General features: G+C 40.9%; 1 protein-coding gene across 5 annotated transcripts in view; it reads left to right on the forward strand.

The window, feature by feature from the left end:
- The window catches only part of csnk2a2b (casein kinase 2, alpha prime polypeptide b), a 41,405-nt gene extending 18,427 nt beyond the window's left edge, over window positions 1-22,978 (forward strand). Inside the window, exons 2-11 of one of the 5 annotated variants that reach the window (XR_013497629.1) lie at window positions 6,485-6,617; window positions 8,374-8,424; window positions 8,602-8,649; window positions 9,528-9,611; window positions 10,326-10,436; window positions 12,124-12,225; window positions 17,036-17,136; window positions 17,641-17,789; window positions 20,760-20,964; window positions 21,781-22,978. Coding sequence is in view for 3 of the 5 variants with exons in the window: in XM_078211103.1 (XP_078067229.1) it covers window positions 5,478-5,525; window positions 6,516-6,617; window positions 8,374-8,424; window positions 8,602-8,649; window positions 9,528-9,611; window positions 10,326-10,436; window positions 12,124-12,225; window positions 17,036-17,136; window positions 17,641-17,789; window positions 20,760-20,839 (876 nt within the window). In the remaining 2 variants the exon portion in view is untranslated. Of the gene's footprint in view, window positions 1-5,474; window positions 5,526-6,484; window positions 6,618-8,373; window positions 8,425-8,589; window positions 8,650-9,527; window positions 9,612-10,325; window positions 10,437-12,123; window positions 12,226-17,035; window positions 17,137-17,640; window positions 17,790-20,759; window positions 21,157-21,780 lie in introns of those variants that run through there. The other 4 variants (XR_013497628.1, XM_078211103.1, XM_078211104.1 and 1 more) reach the window with 4 other exon arrangements.
- The last annotated feature ends 181 nt before the right edge of the window (window positions 22,979-23,159 follow it).

The raw sequence follows: 23,159 nt of genomic DNA on the forward strand, positions 1-23,159 counted from the left end.
GCCCCCCCTCCCCCCCCCCCCCCCTTGCGGGGCCCTCTGCCCTTGCCCCCCCCCCCCCCCCCCCCCCGCGGGGCCCTTGCCCCCCCAACCTGCCGGTGCGGGACTCTCCGCCCTTCGCCCCGCACCCCCGCCCCGCCCTGCCTGTGCCCCCCGCCCCTCCAGGTTTGACTGCAATATTCCTTTTATTGTCATATTCAGAAGTTCTCTTCAAACTCCTCATTAACATTTTTGTGTTTACCCTCCATGAATTAGGACTGGGTTCCCAGAGTCTCCTTGTCTTATTATTTCTTTCCATGTGTCTCCCTTCTCATTTTAGAGTTACTAATAGATTTGTTCCCTTCTTTAATTCTTTCCTATTGGCTCCGCATTTAAATGTATGGTGAGCAAAGCTAGTTTTCTCTTCTGCTTTGCTGTTTATTAATATATCCTTGGTTCTGCTACTGTTCTAAACACAACATATTTATCTCACTTAATGAGTACGAGAAAACAAAATCAGTCCTGGAGTCAGTTCACCAATGTAGCTTTACCGTTGATACTTAGCAATCCATGCCAGGGGAAAGTTGAAATCACTTTCATTCTCATGATAGCTCGTTATTGCAAGAATGGAGACTTACTGGTTCTCTTGCATACATGCTGCCTGTGGATAGTAGTATGTTCCTTATCCAACAGTTACATGCTGACGATCCATACTCTTGTGAGGTTGGCCACAAATGTCGTAATGTATATTTGTGCTCGTCATAGTATGGGTCTCAGTGTGACTTATTGGCACCGAGTTGCTGGTGAGAAAATCAAAAACTATTGTTCATATTTTGAGTGAATTTCCAAATGTGGGTCAGTGGCAAGGTAGTTACCTGTAACTAATGACTATCAAGGAATTGTACTTGGAATCCTCCAGCTTATGGGAGAGGCACATGTTGCTGCGATCTAGGAACTTAAGACTCAACAGTCCAAATTAATTAATTAACATTGCGAAGACACATTAAAAATTAATGTGTGACATAGCAACCTTGTGATTTGTAACTGCAAGGGAAAGAGCTATATAATGTTTGTGGGCTGAGAGCCACCTGCCGAATTGGTATATTTTGAAATAGCCATTTCGAACTGTTTGTCAAGGATAGGGGAGTAAGCAACAATGTGGGGATTGCCTTATGCCTTAGTTGCCTGTCAAATGTCAAGAGATTAGCTGGCTGTCTTCATTTACATACTGAATAAATGGGCAAACAGCATGGGTGTTCCTCAGATGACTGTAGAAGGCCAGCCATCAGAATTTTAAAGTTTGCAGAGCTATCCATGGATTTGCTGACACGTTGTTCATGTCTGGCATCCTCTGCCCTGCTTCTGAAGCTCCACAGACCTCAGCTTGCATAGAGCTTGTGTCCATAAGCACTCGTGAGACCCTAATGTTGAACCTGATTAAATGAGACATATGAATAGTTTGTTATTGGCAGGATTAACTGATGTAAAATTGGGGTGGGGGTGGAGGGAAGCTTGTCAGATTAGGTTTTTTTTCATGCTGAAACAACGATTTGGTGTAGATATGATGAGCCAAATAGCCAAATTTTGTGTTCTAGCTTTTTGGGTTCTATGGTATAGGGAAGATGAGCAGAGAAATTGTTGTAAATTATACAAGCGAATGATGGAATATGCTAAACAGATGAATGATGCTGAGCAGTATTTGTAGCTGTGGTGTGAGGGTCGAGACTTCCAATAATCTTGGGATATGAAGTCAGGAGCTGCCAATAACTTGACATGAACCTTGGAACTGCCGTTCTGTGGCCAGTGAGTTGGTTTCTGAGAGACTCATACCATTCGTATTCTAGAAACTATTTGTGGTTTCTGTTCACAAGAAGGCGGATCATAATTAACACAACTGTGAAAAGTCTTGTATCAGTAGCTCCGTAGATGATTCTTTGGATTGTTGTTGTATGTTTATCAGCTAATTTGAAGGATCAGCAAGCAATCAAAGTGGGATAGAAGGCATTTTGAAATATGCAGGACAATTAGTGGTAGCTGAGATTGCAGACTGTCTGAAGACTTTGGAATGCTTTTCAATTGCTATTAATGACTTTAATCAGGCTTTTATAGCTCTTGTATAAAAAATGGAAATTAATGCCATGCTTGAATTTTAGCTCTGATATGTACTTTGGCTCCATTTAATATTGAAGGAAAAATTGTAGAAGAGATTTGTTTTATTTGTTGGGATGTGGGTGACTCTGGCTTGGTCAGCATTTCTTTCCCATCTCTAATTGCCTTTGAGAAGGTGGTAGTGTGCTGCCTCCTTGCACCTCTGCAATCCATGCGTTGCAAGAACAACCAAAGTGCTTGTTAGGAAGGGAGTTTCAGGATTTTGACTTGATTCATTCAAAGGATGTGCGCTTCGCTGTCTAGGCCAGCATTCATTGCCTGTCCACAATTACCCTTGAGGCTGGTGGTGAGCTGCTGCCTTGAACCGCTGCAGTCATAAGAACATAAGAAATAGGAGCAGGAGTAGGCCATCTAGCCCCTCGAGCCTGCCCCGCCATTCAATAAGATCATGGCTGATCTGACGTGGATCAGTACCACTTACCCGCCTGATCCCCATAACCCTTAATTCCCTTACCGATCAGGAATCCATCCATCCGCGCTTTAAACATATTCAGCGAGGTAGCCTCCACCACCTCAGTGGGCAGAGAATTCCAGAGATTCACCACCCTCTGGGAGAAGAAGTTCCTCCTCAACTCTGTCTTAAACCGACCCCCCTTTATTTTGAGGCTGTGTCCTCTAGTTTTAACTTCCTTACTAAGTGGAAAGAATCTCTCCGCCTCCACCCTATCCAGCCCCCGCATTATCTTCTAAGTCTCCATAAGATCCCCCCCTCATCCTTCTAAACTCCAACGAGTACAAACCCAATCTCCTCAGCCTCTCCTCATAATCCAAACCCCTCATCTCCGGTATCAACCTGGTGAACCTTCTCTGCACTCCCTCCAGTGCCAATATATCCTTCCTCATATAAGGGGACCAATACTGCACACAGTATTCCAGCTGCGGCCTCACCAATGCCCTGTACAGGTGCATCAAGACATCCCTGCTTTTATATTCTATCTCCCTCGCAATATAGGCCAACATCCCATTTGCCTTCTTGATCACCTGTTGTACCTGCAGACTGGGCTTTTGCGTCTCATGCACAAGGACCCCCAGGTCCCTTTGCACGGTAGCATGTTTTAATTTGTTTCCATTGAGATAGTAATCCCATTTGTTATTATTTCCTCCAAAGTGTATAACCTCGCATTTCTCAACGTTATACTCCATTTGCCATATCCTCGCCCACTCACACAGCCTGTCCAAATCTCTCTGCAGATCTTCTCCGTCCTCCACACGATTCACTTTTCCACTTATCTTTGTGTCGTCTGCAAACTTCATTACCCTACTGCTGCGTCTGATTGATCGAACCATTTCTATCCAGATGCCCTGCTATCTCCTCTTAAATAATGGATTCCAGCATTTTCCCTACTACAGACGTTAAGCTGACCGGCCTATAGTTACCCGCCTTTTGTCTCCTCCCTTTTTTAAACAGCGGCGTAACATTAGCCGTTTTCCAATCAACCGGCACTACCCCAGAATGCAACGAGTTTTGATAAATAATCACTAACGCCTCCACTATTACCTCTGACATTTCTTTCAATACCCTGGGATGCATTCCATCCGGACCCGGGGACTTGTCCACCTTCAGTCCCATTAGTCTACCCAGTCCATGTGGTGTAGGTTCTATGGTATAGTGTTGGTACAGTGATGTTCAGGAGAGAGTTTCAGGGCTTTGACCCAGCAATAGGGAAGGAACAGCAATATCCAAGTCAGGATGGAGTGTGGCTTGGAGGAGAACTTGAGTAAGTGGTATTGTTCCCATGCATCTGCTGCCCTTGTCTTTCTAGGTGATAGAGATTGAAGGTTTGGAAGGTGCTGTTTAAGGCACCTTGGTGAGTTGCTGCACTGCATATTGTAAATGCAGTGCTGCCACTGTGTTGGTGGAGGAAGGAATGCACTTTCAGGAAGTAGATGGGGTGCTAATTAAGCAGGCTGCTTTGTCCTAGAGGGCATTGAGCTTAGTGTTGGAGCAGGTAATGCCATTGAATGTCAAGGGGAGGTGGTTAGATTCTCCCTTGTTGGAGATGGTCCTTGCCTACCAGTGTGAATATTACTTAGGATCAGTATTCTCTTATACAGTATAAATTGTTGTTTTCTCCTCATACTGCTATTCTTGCAAAGCATCCGAATGAGTGCAAGACAAAAAGCTTTGACATGCCTTTTTTTCTGCAATATTTAAATTATATGCATCTTTTATCACCGTAGCATACCATCTCAGGATAAGTAAATAACAGAATGTTAGGTTTAGAATATTTCTTACCATTAATTGGACTGACTGTGTGAGTGCCAATCAAAATCATCTTGTGCGCCATAGGTTGCAGACCCCTGCAATAGAGATTTCAAATCACAGGTATTTTATATAGCAATGCTAAAGGCTAGAGGGGCAGCTCCATGTAATGTATCCTTTATATATGTTTTGTGGTATTTGTCTCTCTAGTTGGACTCTGTTGGTGCCTTGGTGAGATTGTGGAGGAGTCAGCAATCATTTCCATGACTTATGGGCTTGTCCAAATATTTTGGCTGTTTTGAGTTTTCTCTGATCAGAGTGCGTCCAGGCCCTGATCCATGAACCATTTAAAAAAAAAAATAGATGATCTGTTTTATAAGATCATTGTATTTGTTTCACTCTTGTGGCATTGGGCACAAGGTGACTGCAGTTTTCTGGAGCATAACTACTGGATGGTTTGAGGAACCTGTACTTTGCTCACATCAGTCAGATACTAACAGCTCTGTGGACACAAACATAGCTGTTTAACTCCTGGTTTTCTTGTCGCTATGTACAAAAATATCTTTTAAAAATTAGTCTGCGTACTTTGCTGTACATATCAGGAACTGGCTCCGCTCTTCCTCTGCCCCTGCTGTGAAGATGGACGTGGACTAATTTTGCAATGTTACCTCAGCATCTTTATAGCGAATGAACCTAAATTGAAGTAAATGATGTTTTTTTACTAGAGTACCTCAGAAAATGAATTGTTCTTAAATGGTTGACACTCTTGGATTTCTTTTAAATAATAAATATATTGTCTGGTCCTCAAGCATTGCAGCATTCCTTTTTGTGAGAGTACAGAGGGTTGGCAGTGCAACCAAACCAAATAACTACATTCCTGATTCATTCATGAAGCAGATGATCCACACCAGCTGCCTGGAATTGGTTAATCCATGCAATCTTGGAAATACTGCTCATCTGACTCCAGTAACAGCAGACCAGCTTGGGGCTGTGCGTCAGTGCCAACTATAGTCTGACCCCTGTGATAGTTTCAAAAGGATATGCTGGCTAAAGTTACAGCTCATGGAATTGAAGGCAAATTATTGATCTAATTCGGGAGATTGGTTAGGTAGTAGAAGCCAGGTTGGATATGCACTCAAATTGGAAGGAAGTGTCTGAAGCTGTTCTTCTAGGATATGTACTGGAGCTTCAACTATCCAGAATATTTATCGATATCTTAGATAGCCATGTATCCAGTTTATCAATGACCGAGATTGTGGAATAGCAAGTACTATGGTCTAAATGGGATTATAAAATTACAGAGACATTGATAAGTTAAGTCAGTAGGCAAAACAGATGGGTTCTAACACTGCTAAGTGTGAAGTTGTCTATTTTGGATCAAAAAATGAAAGATTTGTGCATATTTTAAACAGTGAAATGTTAGGAACAGTGGAGAACTAAAATGATTTAAGACTCCATGTGCACAGATCACTAAAATGTAGTAGGTGGGTATAAAACATAATGAAAGGCTAAATGGGATGTTTGCCTTTAACTACTACTGTTCCTGTGCTACATTTGAGGATTTTGTTAGCATTTTGTCACTTGAGAAATTGTGAATGACTTACTAGTTACACGTTCAGAGGTTAAATTGAGATGTATTTTTAAAGTTTTGCACATTCCTCACTTTATATCTTTATTCCCAATTATTCGTCAATATGCAGTAAGTACCTTTGGATAAATTTGAGCTAAATGGTCACCAAGATATTGAAAAATTAATTCAATCTGTTGTGTGAAGAAATTGTGTTTTTATTTCAGTACAACAGTGGTGTTATATTAGTGCTGCACTGTGTAGCTTGCAGCTTTTCAGCAGAAGGACCAAGGCACACTGTTATTTAATTAGCTGCCATGTGGTACACCAATTCTGGTATGTACCACATACCAGATCATCATTCTAACCCAAGATTTATGCAATGAGGTGTGGCAGCAAGGCTAGAGAAACAGGAGTGAGGAGTGTCAACCGTGCTCATTTAATCTCTAAACAAGGTACAAAAAAGTAATCTATCATACAGATTTTATCTTCGTGTGAAGATGTCAGTAGAATCCTCCAAGTAGCATCCTCCCGTGTCTGCCCACCCATTACACTTTCCATTCAATTAGTTTTTTAAAGTATATTTTGTTAATTTTGCAGCCTGTGAAAAAGAAGAAAATAAAACGGGAAATCAAAATATTAGAGAACCTCCGTGGGGGCCCCAACATCATCAAGCTGCTAGATGTGGTAAAGGACCCTGTGGTGAGTACCTGTCTGACTTGATCCAGATTAATTTCAGACTCTCAGATCCAACTTTGAAGAGTTTTTTACTTCGCTTGATCAACTTAGTTCAGTTGATGGTGCAATTTCCTTGAGTTAGAGAATTGTGGGTTTACTGCCAAGCCAATACTTGAGCACCCAATCGAGGCTGACCCTCCAATGTAATACTGAGGTAGTGTTGTATTGTCTTTTGTGAGAGATGTTAAGTTGAGGCCTTGAATTAGTTCAGGTGGGCATTAAAGATTAGGTAATGATTAAAGAGAAGTATGGAGTTATTTCCATGTATTCCTTTCAAATTGCACCATCAGATGCAGATTGACTAACCTCATTGCAGTTTGTGGGATGCTGCTGTGTAAATTGGCCTCAACTATGGCAGCATAAAGAGATCTCTCAGTGATACTTTGAAGTGGCAGGATACCATATCTTCTAGTTGGAAACTTCACTACCCAGCGCTATTGATACCCAGACCCCATGAACACAGCCACACATCCATTTCTCACTGATCCATTCTTCTTTCTGCAATTTCTGTAATGGTGTTTTGGGAGTAAGGTTTTTACCACACATGTTCATGGTGTCTCTGTCAGGTTTTCAAGAAAGTGTAGGTCATGTTGTTCTGCTAGACATCCCTGCTGTTCCCAGGTAATTTTGATATGGCTCCTACCTGGCAGTTATATGGCATTTGCCGTGATCTCAGAACAGATCTGCTTCATTGGATAACAAACGGTGTGTGACTGGTGGAAAATAGGAGCTGCATATGATTCTGCAGAGAACGGAGTTTCCTTAAAGGAGGCAGACCCCAAAAGTGCAGCATGCATACATCCTATACAATAAACTAGACCCCTATACATGGCACAGCATGCATTGTCTTTCTTCCTCCCCCCCCACCCCCCCCGTCCCATCTCTTAGTCCATTCTCTCCTTTCACGTGAGGAAAGAAAAAAATGAATGAACTAACCTTTTGTGACCCAGATCAAAGTAGCCTATGGGCCAATCTTGGGCATCAAACCTTTCATCTATAGGAATCATGTAGTGAGATTTAACCATGGTTCATGTCTCTGACTATTGAACAAATTCTCAGCTTTGTGCCAAGAACTGATGTACTGTACATCAGTGCAGTGATGTACTCTGAGTACATCAGAAGTCTCTGTGTACTTCTCTCCTTTTTTTCATAATCTATGATTTCTATCTTCTCTCCTAAGCTTTCCATTGTGTTCCAGATTTTAGTAAACCATATGTTGTGTACAATGGATTCATAATTTCATAATGACTAAAAACAAATTCTGGGTTATTCTAATTTGGGGAGGAGGAATGTGAAGAATGACAGTATTAAGCAATGTTCAATGCTTCTCTACAAGAGGAAGAGTTATCTTGGGCAGCTGTTGTCGTTGTCTAGCAGTAGATTTGAAAACAATATTGACAGAAGCCTGGAAGTAGGTTTGGTGCACCACCTCCTGGCTGAGAGTCCATTATGCAACCCATCAAAAAGAGGAAAGGGAAACGATGCCTTAACAAGGTTACAACTTTGTGCAGTCAAAAAGTAATGACATCTACTGTGCAAATGCATTTGTAACCTCTGCCTCGCAATAATTCACATTGGCCACAGTTACTGGATATCTTTTGTTGACTGCAGCATTTCATGCTTATCATTTATGGTTGATGATTAAATTGAGTTTCCTAAGGAGTTTCTAACATGTTGGCTTTGTGATGTACCTCACAAAATGATCCTGTTCTTTCCACAGTCGAGGACTCCAGCTCTTGTTTTCGAGCATATTGACAACACTGACTTCAAGGTGAGCTCGCAGGTGCTTGCGGATTTACAGCGTGGTTATTGTATTTCATTATTACTGCTTGATCCAGACACACGTGCAACATTTCTACTCACTCATGCTAAATTTCCTTCCCTCCCCCCTCCCTACCCACCATCACTTCCCCCTTTTTTCTCTCCCTTTGTCTAGCAACTGTATCAGATCTTGACAGATTATGACATCCGGTTCTACATGTATGAAATCTTGAAGGTGAGTTAGAAGTTGGAAATTCTAATAAATAATGATTTGAATAGTATTCACTGAGCAGTAATAGATTTTGAGCTTCTTTCTGCTTTTGTTCCCTTTTAGGCTATCCCTGGTGTGCCCTTCCCACCATCAGCAGACAAAGGGAATGGTGTGCACACCAGGCTTCTCCCACACCAGTCACTTGATGTCTAACTAGTGATTGACATTCATTTAGTGGGAAGTCCCTCACTTCTGGATAAAGCAATCTGCTTCATCTGGTGGTCTGGGGAAAACACGGGGATAGAGCTGATGATGGGATTGCTCCACAGAAATCTGGCATGAACTTGATGGGCCAAATGGCTGTGTTCTGTGCTGTGGTGACTGAGTCTTTTCCCTGTCCTCTGCCATCATCAGAAGGTGGTGCTTTAGCGATTCTTCTCACATTGTTGAAAGCAAATGTACTGGCTTTCATATTGAACAAAATGCTTGGAAACAAAGCCATTACTGAAAGTGTATTATGGGAGTCAGCCCTTTTTTCACATGAGCAATGCTGACTTAAAAGCAATAAACTGGAAGAAGGTTAGTTCTGTTGGATTTAAGTCACGTTGGTCACTTTAACCTCATCTAAAGGGAAGAAGAGGGATCCAGGGACAGAAAAAGATACCCATGCAGAACTTCCTTACCTAAATTCTTGTGATCATTTGGTAGCCAGTTCCTCCAGCGGGAAGGAGGGGATGTCCTGACATCATCCACTCCAGATTGCTGTGTTTGGAACTGCTGAAGGCATAGAGCATATTTCTCGCGTTGCCTTCTGCTAACGGTGATGGGAGAAAAACTGATTGTGGAATAAAGGTAGGAAAATATGCAAAAAAAACAAATGCTTAATACTCTTATTCTCACAGGCCTTGGATTACTGCCACAGTATGGGCATCATGCACAGGGACGTGAAACCACATAATGTGATGATTGACCATGCCCAGAGAAAGGTATGGAGCTGACTGCAGGTCTAACTGTTTCAAGGGATTGTGTTTGCATGGCAGGGTGTGGTGTTTGAGAGTAGCTGAATCATAGACATTTGATGTTAAACTGAAATGTGCTCTGACTCGTTCTCCAATGTGTTGTGGCACTAGATTGCCACTTAAAGGTTGCATTGAGCTTTTGATAAGATCTTGTCCATTAAACTGAAGCAAAATTAGGGGGGGGGGGGGTGAATTGTCTGATCTATTTATTACCCTTTTCCAGGGGGATATTGGAAACTGATCGGAGCTAGAGATCAGTTGTGGTTTTATCTTTGATGCTGAATTCAAAGGTGTCCCCTTAAACTTTGTGCGTGTGTATCAGTTTAAAACACATTAGTTCCACCCAGTTAATGACTCAGGTTGATGACCTTTCATCAGGTAATGACTGTTTTTCTCTCTACATATGCTGCTTGACCTGCTGAGGAGTATTTCCAGCATTCTATTTTCATTTCAAATTTCCAATATTTGCAGTATTCTGCTTTACCATTAGCTCCATCTAGTGACTAAAAATAGAGTTATTTTGTTTCTCTCGTTTTTAGCATCAGACCTGACTAATCTAAATAAGTATCTATTTGTCTTCAGCATATTTCTTGTGAAGAATGCTAGTGCGGAAAAGTTGAGCTATGGTATTGCATGTTGTGTCAATATACTAGTTGATATTTGACTCTCTTTGTTCTACAGCTTCGGTTGATTGACTGGGGACTGGCTGAGTTTTACCATCCTGAGCAGGAATACAATGTTAGAGTGGCCTCCAGGTACTTCAAAGGTCCTGAGCTGCTGGTTGACTACCAGGTACAAGCAAAATGCAGGATTTATACTGGCTTACATGGTTACAGAGTTTAGAATGCCCTATTGAAGGAGTGTGGGGGGTGGGGGGGACAGAGGTGTATGGTTCGTGGATGCAGGTAGTGTATAATGTTCCACATTTGAGGTTCTCTTTTTTTCCTCCTTGATTCTCCTCGTACAGCATGTCACCCTTTGCCATGAAAACAGAAAACAAGATAGAAGCAAGAGTAGACTATAAGGCCCATCCAGTCTGCTCCAGCTTTCAGTGCAGATCCTCTGCCTCACTTGCCTGCCCACTCCCCATAGCTCATGATTTTTTTGAGATCAAAAATCTGTTCATTTCGGCCGTGATTCTGCTCAATGAAGGTATAATCACAACCCTCTGTGGTTGAGAAATTCAGAGATTCACAACCTTCTGACTGAAGAAATTTCTCCTCATCTCAACCCTAAATGATTGTCCCCTTATCCTAAGACTTGGCCCGTTTTCTAGACTCCTCAGCCAGGGAAAACAATGTGTCTCCCCTGCCAAAGCTCTTCAGAATTTTGTATATTTCAATGAGATCACCTCTCATTTTTCTGAACCCCAGAGTACAGACCTAGTTTACTCAGCCTCTCACCCCAAGATCCAATCCAGTGAACCTACACTATGCTTCCAAAACAAGTGTATCTTTCTATAGAAATGGAGACTAAGTCTGCAAACTGTACTCCACATGTGGTCTCGCCAAAGCTCTATACAATTGTAGCAAGACTTACTGGATTCTTTTATTGACTTTCTCCAGTCTCCTTGCAATAAAGACCGTGTCATTTACCTTCCTAATTGCTTTCTGTGCCTGCATGCTAACAATATGTTCCTTGTATGATTACAGTTTCCTGTATGCTAATATTTAGTTTCATGCCTTTTAAAAAGTCCACTCTTCTAATTTAATTGCCAAAATGAATAACCTCTTCCTCATATTATACTCCATATTCCACTTGCTTAACCTGTCTATATTTCATTTCAGCCTTTGTCCTCCTTGCCACTTACATCCCCATCTTGCTTCGTATTGTCAGCAAACATTACTTTTATACTGGCTTGCATGTCACTTCTCAGTCATTAAATTTAAATTGTAAATAGTTGTGACCCCAGCACTGATTTTTGCAATGCTCCAATAATAGTCGGCCAACTTGAAAATGTCCTATTTATCCAAACTCACTCCATCCTGTCTGTTAACTGATCCTCCATGTATTCTAATATATTACCCTCAACTCCACGAGCCCTTCCATGTTAATCTTTGTGTGACATCTTATTGAATGCCTATTGAAATTCAAGTATATTATTGACTGGCTTCCCTTACACACCCTAATGCTAATAAATTTGTCAAACATAATTTCCCTTCATTAAACCATGTTGACTCTATCTGATCATACTGTGATTTTCTAAGTGCATTTTTTAGACTTTTTAATAATAGATTCCTGCATTTTCCCTTCACTTCTACTGACCCATAATTATGTATTTCAGCTGGGTAAACCCTTTCATTCTTGGCCTTTCCCACCTCAGATACAGGGATTAGAACAGGAGCAGAGCAAATACTGACTTTTTAAAACTAGAACTTATGTTCAATCTTTGTGTTTAACTGTTCAGATGCAGATGTTTTGAATGATCTCTGATATTTTTGTGTCTCAAATTCCTTAGCTTCATCCTTTTCTTTTATAGATGTATGATTACAGCTTGGACATGTGGAGTTTGGGCTGTATGTTGGCCAGCATGATATTCCGTAAGGAGCCTTTCTTTCATGGACATGATAACTATGATCAGGTAAAGTTTTGATGATCCAGCACTCACTGCTGGAAGAAGGTGAAGGCTGAAAATCAGTTGACATTTAAAACAAGGAATTAAGAGCTGTCATCAGCAGATGCCATGCTGAGTTTTCCTGTCAACTTTAAGTCTTAGAGTAAATTACCCATCTAGTTGAATTATAGGTCTTGGTCACATCAAGATAGTAACTGCCAAATATAAACTTCTTGATGGGGTTAAATGTCACCATGAGGACAGTTGTTCCAAACTTTTTTTCCGGAGATCTAATTACTTCATATGATTTTCAAAGAATTACAATAAGACGTTGCATGCACTGAACTTCGTACAGAATTAGTCATCTTTTGCACTAAACTCTCAGCTTTAGTTTCCTTATCATTCACAGAAATCAACCAAGACCTTGCATCTCAGTTTAGGCAAAAATGGTCTGCTGTTGACTGAGATGTGCATATATATTTCCTTCCTGGCAATTTCACTGATAACTAAAATTAAACCTTCTCTGTTACGTCTTCAGCATTTACAGTTGTCAGCGCCCTGCCTGATTCATTTCGAGGTGCTTTTCTTGGTGCACTTCAAGTCATCAGGAGTTAGCCCCCAGCTTTGAGTCTGATTCACATCTAACTATTGCACAGGAATGCCAAATAAGCGATTTTTCCAGCAAATAATGCTGGAAGGTAATGCTTGCTTGTCAGAATGAGCTATTTGAGAAAAACTTTATTGTCCTTTTTGATCAGGGAACAAACGTGAGGCTCTGTTTCACCCTGACATTCTCGCTCCACCTTGCATCATGAGCCTTGGCATTAGCGGGTACTTTGTCTCTGGTGATTTGCAATAAGATTGCTGTGGTGTAGATGAGTAATGGACAATGTGTGACTCATGAACTGTGTGCCACTCTTCAGGAGCTCGTGTGGCTCTTTGACATGTGGGCAAGATTTTATTAGGTGTAGCACCACCATGTTTGGATCAATGAGCGGGTTAGTTGAGCCTTTGAAAAACTGCCAGCAGCTTTTCTGATTTCTGGGCATTTTAATGCTTTGTTTAACTAGAGCAGCTTGGGAAATGCAATACTCAGCTTGATTGAAAGCCATGCACCCCAATCACAGACAATGCAAAGATTGGATTGACAAGTTCAGACTTGATCCTTTATTAGTTTCTGAAGAAGTGATTGCTTGTTATTTTTCTAGTTGCTCAATCCTCTATTTACAGCGAAGGCAAACTACAACCTGAGCTGGACAATATCGAGTAGCTTTTAGATTTGGCCTTTCGAGTAATGCATTTCTGTATCTGGACAGATTAAATACAAGGAAAAGGCATTTTTTTTCTGAACTTGGCAATGTGCATTTGTTATTAAGAAAATGCAACCGTTGCAAATTCTGTCACCAAAGGTGCACTGACCATCCATAATTGAGCATTGTGGAAATGGTTATGCAGCAAAAGACTCACATGGCTGCATACATTACACAACCCTTGTTCTGGATCTCCAAATCAAAGATTTGGATTTGAAAAGATCTCATAGATTTCTGGTCAACCCATTCGTCGTTGAAGGAGATTCCTTGAAGTCTCCATTGTATATAGATGATACTGTTCCCTGATTTAGTGTTAAACCATATTAAGATGGTAAACCAGAGCCAATTTTGAAAGTTGAAATACTTGAATTTTGGAGGGATGTGCCATGAGAGTAGCATCACAGGCGTTCGCATTTCATCTGTTTTCTACGTTCAGCTTCACCAATCTTTATTTTCCCTATTCCCTATCCCACATTCAAAATAAAAATAGCCACCTGACTGCTCACTTGTTTAGTTCATGTACAACCAAGTGCAAGCCAGATCACAAAAAAGCAATTTTATTGTGAAGTGTTATGGATTTGATTTATTATTGTCACATGTATTGGTATACAGTGAAAAATATTGTTTCTTGCGCGCTATACAGACAAAGCAAACCGTTCACATAGAACATAGGGGAGAAGGAAAGAAGATGCAGAATATAGTGCTACAGTCAGAGCTAGAGAGAGATCAACTTAAATCAGGTAGGTCCGTTCAAAAGTCTGGTGGCAGCAGGGAAGAAGCTGTTCTAAATGCATACAGATAATCTCCCACTTGTAAGGGTGTTGTTGATCGTTGATTACCTGAACTGTCAGTGTCATCAGAGACCCATTTTTCTCATCACCCACTAAAGCCCAAGCTACAATCAAAGTGGCCTGAATGCTTGTCTCATTTTCCAGAGCTGCTTCGAACTTCATACTGGCCCAAAAGAGTATTGCCAACATTGGAATATTTGATCCTACTTTGACTGGTCCAAGAATGATCCTTTGGTTCCAAAGTGGTCCTTGAGTTGAGAGTCGACAGCGCGCCCCAATAATTTGGAAGCACTGGTATTAAATCACCCATTTCAAGAGGACTCAGTTACTTCGAAAGCAACAAGCTGATCTAGAATTCTCTGGCACATTCTAATTAAGTTCTCTTCGTCAGATGTTTTCAGAGCATTACTGAGTTCATTAATTGGTTAGTGGCCTAGTGGGGGAGACACTTGAGGTTTTGGGCAACAGAAAAAATTGGACACTTTCACAAATGAGAAATTTAAGGCGATTTAACTTTTTTTCTATAAAAACAATGAGTACATTGAGCAAATAAATTTGCTAGATTTTCTTCAGTCTAACAAACTACATATTAAATGCAGTAGCTATTCCAAGGATTTGGGCACATGTGTGTTGTCTTTCTCTCTGTAGAGCCAGATGTTACTAACAATGGAAGGGCTATGAATACCGTGTTATGAAATTTACTCCAAATTGACTGATTGGGTTCACATTATGCAGCTGCTGATCTTCTACACAGCTGAAATAGGGCGGCACGGTGGCGCTGTGGTTAGCACTGCTGCCTCACAGTGCCTGGGACCTGGGTTTGATTCCTGGCTTGGGTCACTGTGCGGAACCTGCATATTCTCCCCGTGTCTGGGTTTCCTCTGGGTGCTCCAGTTTCCTCCCACAGTCCAAAATCCTTCACATCATCCTCAACACTGGTGCCCCACAAGGCTGTGTTCTCAGCCCCCTACTATACTCCTTATACACCTATGACTGTGTGGCCACATTCCCCTCCAATTCGATTTTCAAGTTTGCTGATGACACCATCGTAGTGGGTCGGATCTCAAACAATGACGAGACAGAGTACAGGAATGAGATAGAGAATCTGGTGCGGCAACAATAATCTCTCCCTCAATGTCAACAAAACAAAGGAAATTGTCATCGACTTCAGGAAGCGTAAAGGAGAACATGCCCCTGTCTACATCAATGGGGATGAAGTAGAAAGGGTCGAGAGCTTCAAGTTTTTAGGTGTCCAGATCACCAACAACCTGTCCTGGTCCTCCCATGCCGACACTATAGTTAAGAAAGTCCACCAACGCTTCTACTTTCTCAGAAGACTAAGGAAATTTGGCATGTCAGCTACGACTCTCACCAACTTTTACAGATGCACCATAGAAAGCATTCTTTCTGGTTGTATCACAGCTTGGTATAGCTACTGCTCTGCCAAGACCGCAAGGAACTACAAAAGGTCATGAATGTAGCCCAATCCATCATGCAAAGCAGCCTCCCATCCATTGACTGTCTACACTTCCTGCTGCCTCGGCAAAGCAGCCAGCATAATTAAGGACCCCACGCATCCCGGATATTCTCTCTTCCACCTTCTTCCATCGGGAAAAAGATACAAAAGTCTGAGTTCACGTACCAACCGACTCAAGAACATCATCTCTTCTGCTGTCAGACTTTTGAATGGGTTTACCTTGCATTAAGTTGATCTTTTTCTACACCCTAGCTATGATTGTAACACATTCTGCACTCTCGTTTCCTTCTCTATGAACAGTATGTTTTGTCTGTATAGCACACAAGAGAAAATACTTTTCACTATGTTAATACATGTGACAATAATAAATCAAATCAAGAAAGACATGCTGGTTAGATGCATTGGCCATGCTAAATTCTTCCTCCGTATACCCGAACAGGTAGCGGAGTGTGGTGACTAGGGGATTTTCACAGTAACTTCATTGCAGTGTTAACGTAAGCCTACTTGTGACACTAATAAAACTTTTTTTAAAAACTTGAAAAATTTAAATACTAGCTGATCCTGACAATCTCCTTAAAATATTGAAACATTTGGGCAATTAAGCCCTTTTGCACAAATTTATTTTCTTTGTTGGTTATGGAGTATCTTAGAGGGAGATGGGGAGAAACCTGAGGAACAAGTGTTGGCTCATTCGCAGCAACCTTTCGTCTTTTCCTCAACATTGACATAATTTCTAATAGGTGATTTTGAGATTATATTATGCAAGGCTGCTACCTTCATCTTTTTAGTTCAAAGGAATTTTTTTGGATCACAGTTTGTCTTGTCAGGCAGTTCCTGTCTTTTGAAGGTGATTGTTTCTTTGCTACCAAGTCAGGGAGGAAGCGATTTGTAATTGTCTAAGTATGGTTAATCATTTAAAAAATTCGGTAGTTCTCAAAACAGTTGATGACTGACCGTCCTGATCCTTGAATTTCTCTTTCAAGGTGACCAACTAAGGCCGATGGCAGTTGTATGCAAGTCAGATAATGCAGTTCTTAAGGAAAAGTTAATACTGATTATTTTTTAGAAGCCACATCTTCTATTGAGTTACTGCTGAGTATTGTAATAATATCTTGCTCTTGGTGTAAAATTTGTGTCTGCTGTGCCATCATGGTTTCAACTGACTTGATTTGAAAGCTCAAAGTAAATGATGGGTTACATTGGTCCTGTCACAATCAAGTCCATCAGTATATTAAAAGGTTTTCACATTTTTCTTCCAGCTTGTTCGAATTGCCAAGGTTTTAGGAACTGATGAATTGTTTGACTACCTCAAGAAATATCACATTGAACTGGATCCTCGATTTAATGATACTCTGGGCCAGTGAGTAGAAGAATTGAATTATAAAAAATATTTCTGTTAATCTGAGGCACTTGTTCCTTGTGATCCGATCCTTAGGCACACATCTTTTTACAAGGAGAGGCAGTAAACACTGAAAAGTTAATTTCAAGAACATGGTATTGACCAAATTATGGTTTATAGTCACCAGCAGCCACATATCTGGCTTCTGCAAACTTGTGGGGTGGGGGAGTGGAGGTTTGACTTAGGAGAAACTAGCTGATCCTCAAGGCACACGGTACTTTGTCAGAAAGAAACAATTCCTACTCAGTAGATATTACTATTCAGAGTTGGTGCAGGGACAGAGCAAACTTGAGTATGTTTTGAGTAGAATTGATGTATTTTGATTTAATCAAGAATGGTGCATGTTATGAATTCATTGTGGGCAGAACATACCTTGATTTTCCTGGGAAATATTCACTGTTGGTGTTTTCACTAACTTCACCTTGGGGTGTTCAGTTTTTTAATGAAGTACCCACTATTCCTCAGACATTCTCGGAAGCGCTGGGAGCAGTTCATTCACAGTGAGAATCGGCACCTTGTCAGCCCAGAGGCCTTGGATTTGTTGGACAAACTACTTCGCTATGATCATCAGCAGAGACTTACAGCTAAGGAAGCAATGGAACATCCATACTTCTGTAAGTATGAGAAAGAAATTGACCGCCACTACTACACCAAAAATTCTCCCTAAGCTCAGGAACTTGCTAGTTTAAATTGCTTCATTCACTGTCTGTATGCAGAATTACTGCTGTAAGCGACTTGTTTTTTTGGGTTAAAAGATTTGAGTAGACTATAATTTCCCATCAGAGCTGACAAATTTAGCAAAATAGATTGTGGGGGGGGGGGGGGGGGTGTGTGTGTGTGTGTGCGCGCCTTGCACTTCGTCTATATTCCTCTATTCAATTCAAATAGTCAGTTGTTGATGGTATATTGAGAAGGTAAAATCAAAGAAAGAAGGATATGTATTTCTGTAGCATCTTTTAGACAGCTCAAAGCGATTTGCAGTCAATTGATTTTTAAAAAAAAGTGAACTCACTGTTGCAACATAGGAAACATGACACCTAACTCTCATAAAGCAAACTGCAATGTGATGTGACCTGATTTTAAAAAGATGTTGATTGAGGGATAAGTATGTAGGAGCAGGATTAACCCACGTGGTCCATCAATCCTGCTCCGTCATTAAGGGTGATCTCGGGCTTCAATTCCATTTGCCTGCCCCTTCCCCATATCCCTTAATTCCCTCAAAGACTAAAAACCTCACTGTCTGAGCCTTGAATGTATTCAATGATGGAGCTTCAATGGTTCACAATCCATTGAGCGAAGAAATTTCTCCTTGTCTTAACCCTAAATGATTGGTTCCTTATCCTGAGACTGTCCCTGTGCTTTAGACCAGTGAAAACAATCCCTGTGTTCATTTTATCAAACCTCTTCAGAATTTTGTAGGTTTCATTTAAATGACCCCTCCTTCTTCTAAATGCCAGAGAATATAAGCCCAACTTACTTAGTGTCATTATTGGACAACACCCTCATCCCAGGGACAAGTTTGGTGAACCTTCGCTGTATCACTTCTAATGCAAGTACATCCTTTCTTAAATATGGAGACCAAAGCTGCACACACTATTCCGGATTAGGTCTCACCAAAACTCTGAACAATTGTAGCAAGATTTCTCTGTTCTTGTTCTGCACTCCCTTTGCAATAAAGGCCATCATTCCATTTGCCTTGCCAATTGCTTGCTGCACCTGTATGCTAACTTTGATTTTTGTGCAAGCGCAATCAAGTCTCTGAACATCAGCATTTGTAAGTTTCTACCTTCTTAAAGAAAAATCTGATTTTTAACATTCTTATAATCAAAGTGAATAACTTCTCACTTCCCTATTGTATACTCCATCTGCCATTTTGTTGCCCACTCAACTGTCTGTGTGCAGGTTGAGTGACTTAGCCATGATCAATGCATGGGGTTACAGGGGAGTGGGTCTAAGTAGAGCGCTCTTTTGGCGTGTCGGTGCAGACTCAATGGGCTGAATGGCTGCCTCCTACACTGAAGGGAATCTTTGCTGTCTTTCTGTGCCCTTCCCATAGCTTACCTTTTCACTTAATTAGGTATCATTAGCAACTTTAATACAAAACTGTTTCTTCTGATCCTTGCAGCATTCACAATTCACTGCCTGTCAACTTGAAAAAGCTGCACCCTTTATCTATGCTAATATATTACCCCCCAACTCCATGAACCTTTTTTCTTGCCTGTTAACCTTTTGCAGGACCTTATTGAATGCCTTTTCGAAATCTTGATGCACCACATTACTAGTTTCCCTTTATCTACCCTACTAATTACATCCTCAAGAAACTCTCAATAAATTTTTCAAAAAAGATTTCCCTTCAATAAAACGATGTTTACTTGTCCTAATCATACTAGGTTTTTCCAAGTACATTCAACTTAATTCATCATAGATTCCAGCATTTTCCCAGCCACTGATGGGCTAATTGACTAACATCAATTATTGGAAAGATTCTGGAATCTGTGGCTAAAACACCAGGGATAGCTCCCCTCTTCCTCCTTGAAATAGTACCAGGGTTATTTTGCAAGGATACCCACTGTCCCCTTCGCTTGAGGAGGCAGTGGGTATCCTTGGTTTCACATCTCATTTGAAAGATACCACCTCCAACAATGCAATACCCCTTCAGTATTGCATTGGAGTGGCAGCCTTTATTTTTGTGCTTCTAGCTTCTGAGCTGCTCAAGATCAGTCCATCTGTTATGTTTGTGTTGCTTTTTAAAAAAATAATCCAACCTCTGATTTTTGAGCAGGACTTGAACCCATAAAGTTCTGACTCGGGTAAGTATGTTACCAGTTGAGCCACAGTTGACACCTAGTGAGGAATGCAGCTCTGCCTCATTTTCCAGATATCTCTAGCCAGTTCATCATTTTTCCCAGTGCTGTCACCTTGGAGAATGCAGTAAAAAGTCAGTCTTTGTGCATCTGAGAAGGAACATTTCAAACTGATGTCATAATTTGGCAGGTCATTGACCCATCACAGTGGTTTTTAGGCTAGGGTCCAAGGACCCTACCCCCAGGTGTCTGTACAAATTTTCCAGGGGAGCCACAAAATAACGTGAAATGCGGAACAGGAGTGGAGAGAGGCTGTCATGTAATAGAATGGGTTGGCTGTCTCACTTAGAAGGGGAATGTGCATGGAGCAATGCTGAGGATGGCATGAAATACCTGTTTTCTTAAAAGCATTATAATACTCTTTGCAAGTAGTACTTTTGTGCTATTAGTATTATATTTAGATGGGGTTCCATGATTACCAATCATTGAAAAGGGGTTTGGGGCGATTGGCGGAGTCCTCTGGCTAAAAATGTTTAGAACCCCTGCTCTGTTAGAAGCCCTGTTAGCATTTGAATATGAATGACCTGTCTACTCAGTGCAGCTGCTATTAATAATACCTCTTTAGCAATTCAGAAATAGAAGGACTCCACATGTCATTATATCCTCTATTGCAGTGCCAGTAACTCGGATCTTTGGGTTGCAGGAGGCAGTTTGAAGCTTCTGTGGATAGCCGACATTTATTTCATTTGATTTGTTCTTCCTCCCACTCCTGCCCCTCAGATCCAATAATGAAGGAGCATTCGGATGGTGCTCGGAGTAACAACTCGCATGTGCCCGGTGTTTCTGCAGCTGTGCGGTGAATCCTGCTGCTGTCTGCACAGTTATGACTGCAAGACGATGAGTTACAGGTTTTACAGGGGAGACATTGGGCAAAAGAGGAGCTATCACAGTCTGGAAATGTGAACTTGTGACTGCAGCTACACAGGTGACCATGGCTTACCCTAAATCCAGTGGCAACACTCTCTACTACATCCATTTATTTTAGATTTCCATTTATGTTTCAGAGAGAATGACAACTTACTAGATTTTTGGGTTCTGAAATTACAATGTTTTTGTATATTTATATATTATTTTTTTGTACTGTAATAAAATACCTAGAATGTGTTCCATTACCAGATTTTCTTGTGTTGTCCTTTTTCCCATCTTGTTTCTGTAAATATTTATCCAATTTGCCAAATGCAGTTAATATCTTAAAAGAAAAGCTATAATGAGTTCAAGGTTCTGAGCTGCTCACGATCAGTCCATCCGTTGTGTACGTTATGCTTTTTTATTTAATCCAATCTCTTTAAAGTCACACTGTCTTGTTTCCAGGAGATTCCAATCAATTCCAGATCTCTTGTAAAATTCAGTGTCCTTGGGCAGACGTGCCCTGTAACTGTTCAACTCTGGTAATGGCCCAGATGAACCATCTGGCTATTAATTGATGCCTTGAGTTGCCCTCTTGTTCACACCATCAGTCTCAGCCACACTGTCCCTTAACTAACTATACAACAGTCTGAGGATGGTCAGGGCAGACTTGGTGAAAAGAACTCTATCCAAAGTGATGTTGAGTGCCATTATAATCCATTACAGGTTGTAACAGTAAAGCAGTAGCAGGTAGATAAATGCAGTACAATGTTCTAAAAAGTTTGACTGAGTTGATTGGAATGGAACTATTAACTTAAGTACAGAAGATATCATTTGATGTTTCTGCTACAGTTCCATGTCCTGGGATAATGCTGACCAGTGTTTTTATTCGCAGACGGTGTTTCCCTGGATGCTTCAAAAATGCCACACTCACCAAAGTGCACGTTTTTACAACCAATTGCTGGAAATGTATGGGATCCAAGAGAGAATACAGAGAGCTGTGCAGGCACATCATTCACAAAACAAAAACTGAGCAGTTTAGGTTTCTTTGTTCCAAAAGATTTTGTTCAGACAATCTATTAAATGCCATACAAAAAAAATAAGCAAGCAGCTTGACAGAGTGGGTCTGGGCTGTAGCAGGTGACACAATGGCAGTGTAGCAAAGGAGCTGAAGACATGCCAATGGGTAGAAGGAAGACAGGGGAATAGTCACAAAAAAATCACACTTTGTATATAGCATATGGGCCATGGCGTGGGGATGGAAATACTGCAACTTTGTTTTTTAAAAACTACGGGTGCTAGAAAACATGCTTGACAGTGTACAGGGAAAGTATGTGAAGTGCAAATGGCTGAAGTGCTTGCCAAAAGCAAAAGCATGAGAATGTTTGCAAAATGTCCATTCGTTGACCACAGTCGCATGGTAAATTGTTCCATTAAAACTTTGACCTAATGCAAAACACTGTGTAACCTCATGCACAGTCCAATCAATTAAGTACTGCACTGTACAGATTGACATCCTGATCCAGACAAGATTTAATCCTTTCCCAATGGGTGAGGGAAGGTTTCTGTTGAGCAATATTTAAAAGAAAATCCTTGCACGTTGATTTAATTTTAAAAATTGCATGGTGTATGACTTTTCCAAATTTTGTTCCTGACAAATTGTTTAACGATGATCTCAATTGAAATAAATTTGCTGCTTTTGTAACACAGGCTGCATTAAAACACTCGCCAGTAACAGAACTTTATCCGTTGCAAATCCCATGCAATCACTGTAAGGTGACCCCCTTCATTGAGGTTTATTTTCAAATTGGTCAAGCAAATGAAGGATTTTTTTCTGAGCCCATTTGCTACAATCTAGTGCATGGTGTAGAGCAAAACTGTGCTTCATTTTAACTGTGTATCAGTTGGTTGACTTGTTTGTGTGGGGTTGGTGCGATGATGTGATGTACCCAATTGATGGCAGCTGCCATCCTAAGACCCAAGTTAACAAAACCAATAAAACATGGAGTCGTTGGCATTGTACACAAGTGTGTCTGGATTATAACGAGTACTGTAATTTTTTGTTAATTCAGAATAAAAAGATATTGAGCAAATGTAAGTATTCTATGGTTCCTTTGTCAACGACAACAAACTACTTAAATCCTGATTCCTATATTTGATAACTCCCAGGTTTGGTATGAATTTAAAATGTTCAGGATTTGAGTTAAACAAATATTTCAGTCTTTACATTTTGGAAATATGAAGAGTATATTCACAGCAGAGATGGTGGCCCTA

Source organism: Mustelus asterias, chromosome 4 (assembly GCF_964213995.1).
Source record: "Mustelus asterias chromosome 4, sMusAst1.hap1.1, whole genome shotgun sequence".
NCBI lineage: Eukaryota > Metazoa > Chordata > Chondrichthyes > Carcharhiniformes > Triakidae > Mustelus > Mustelus asterias.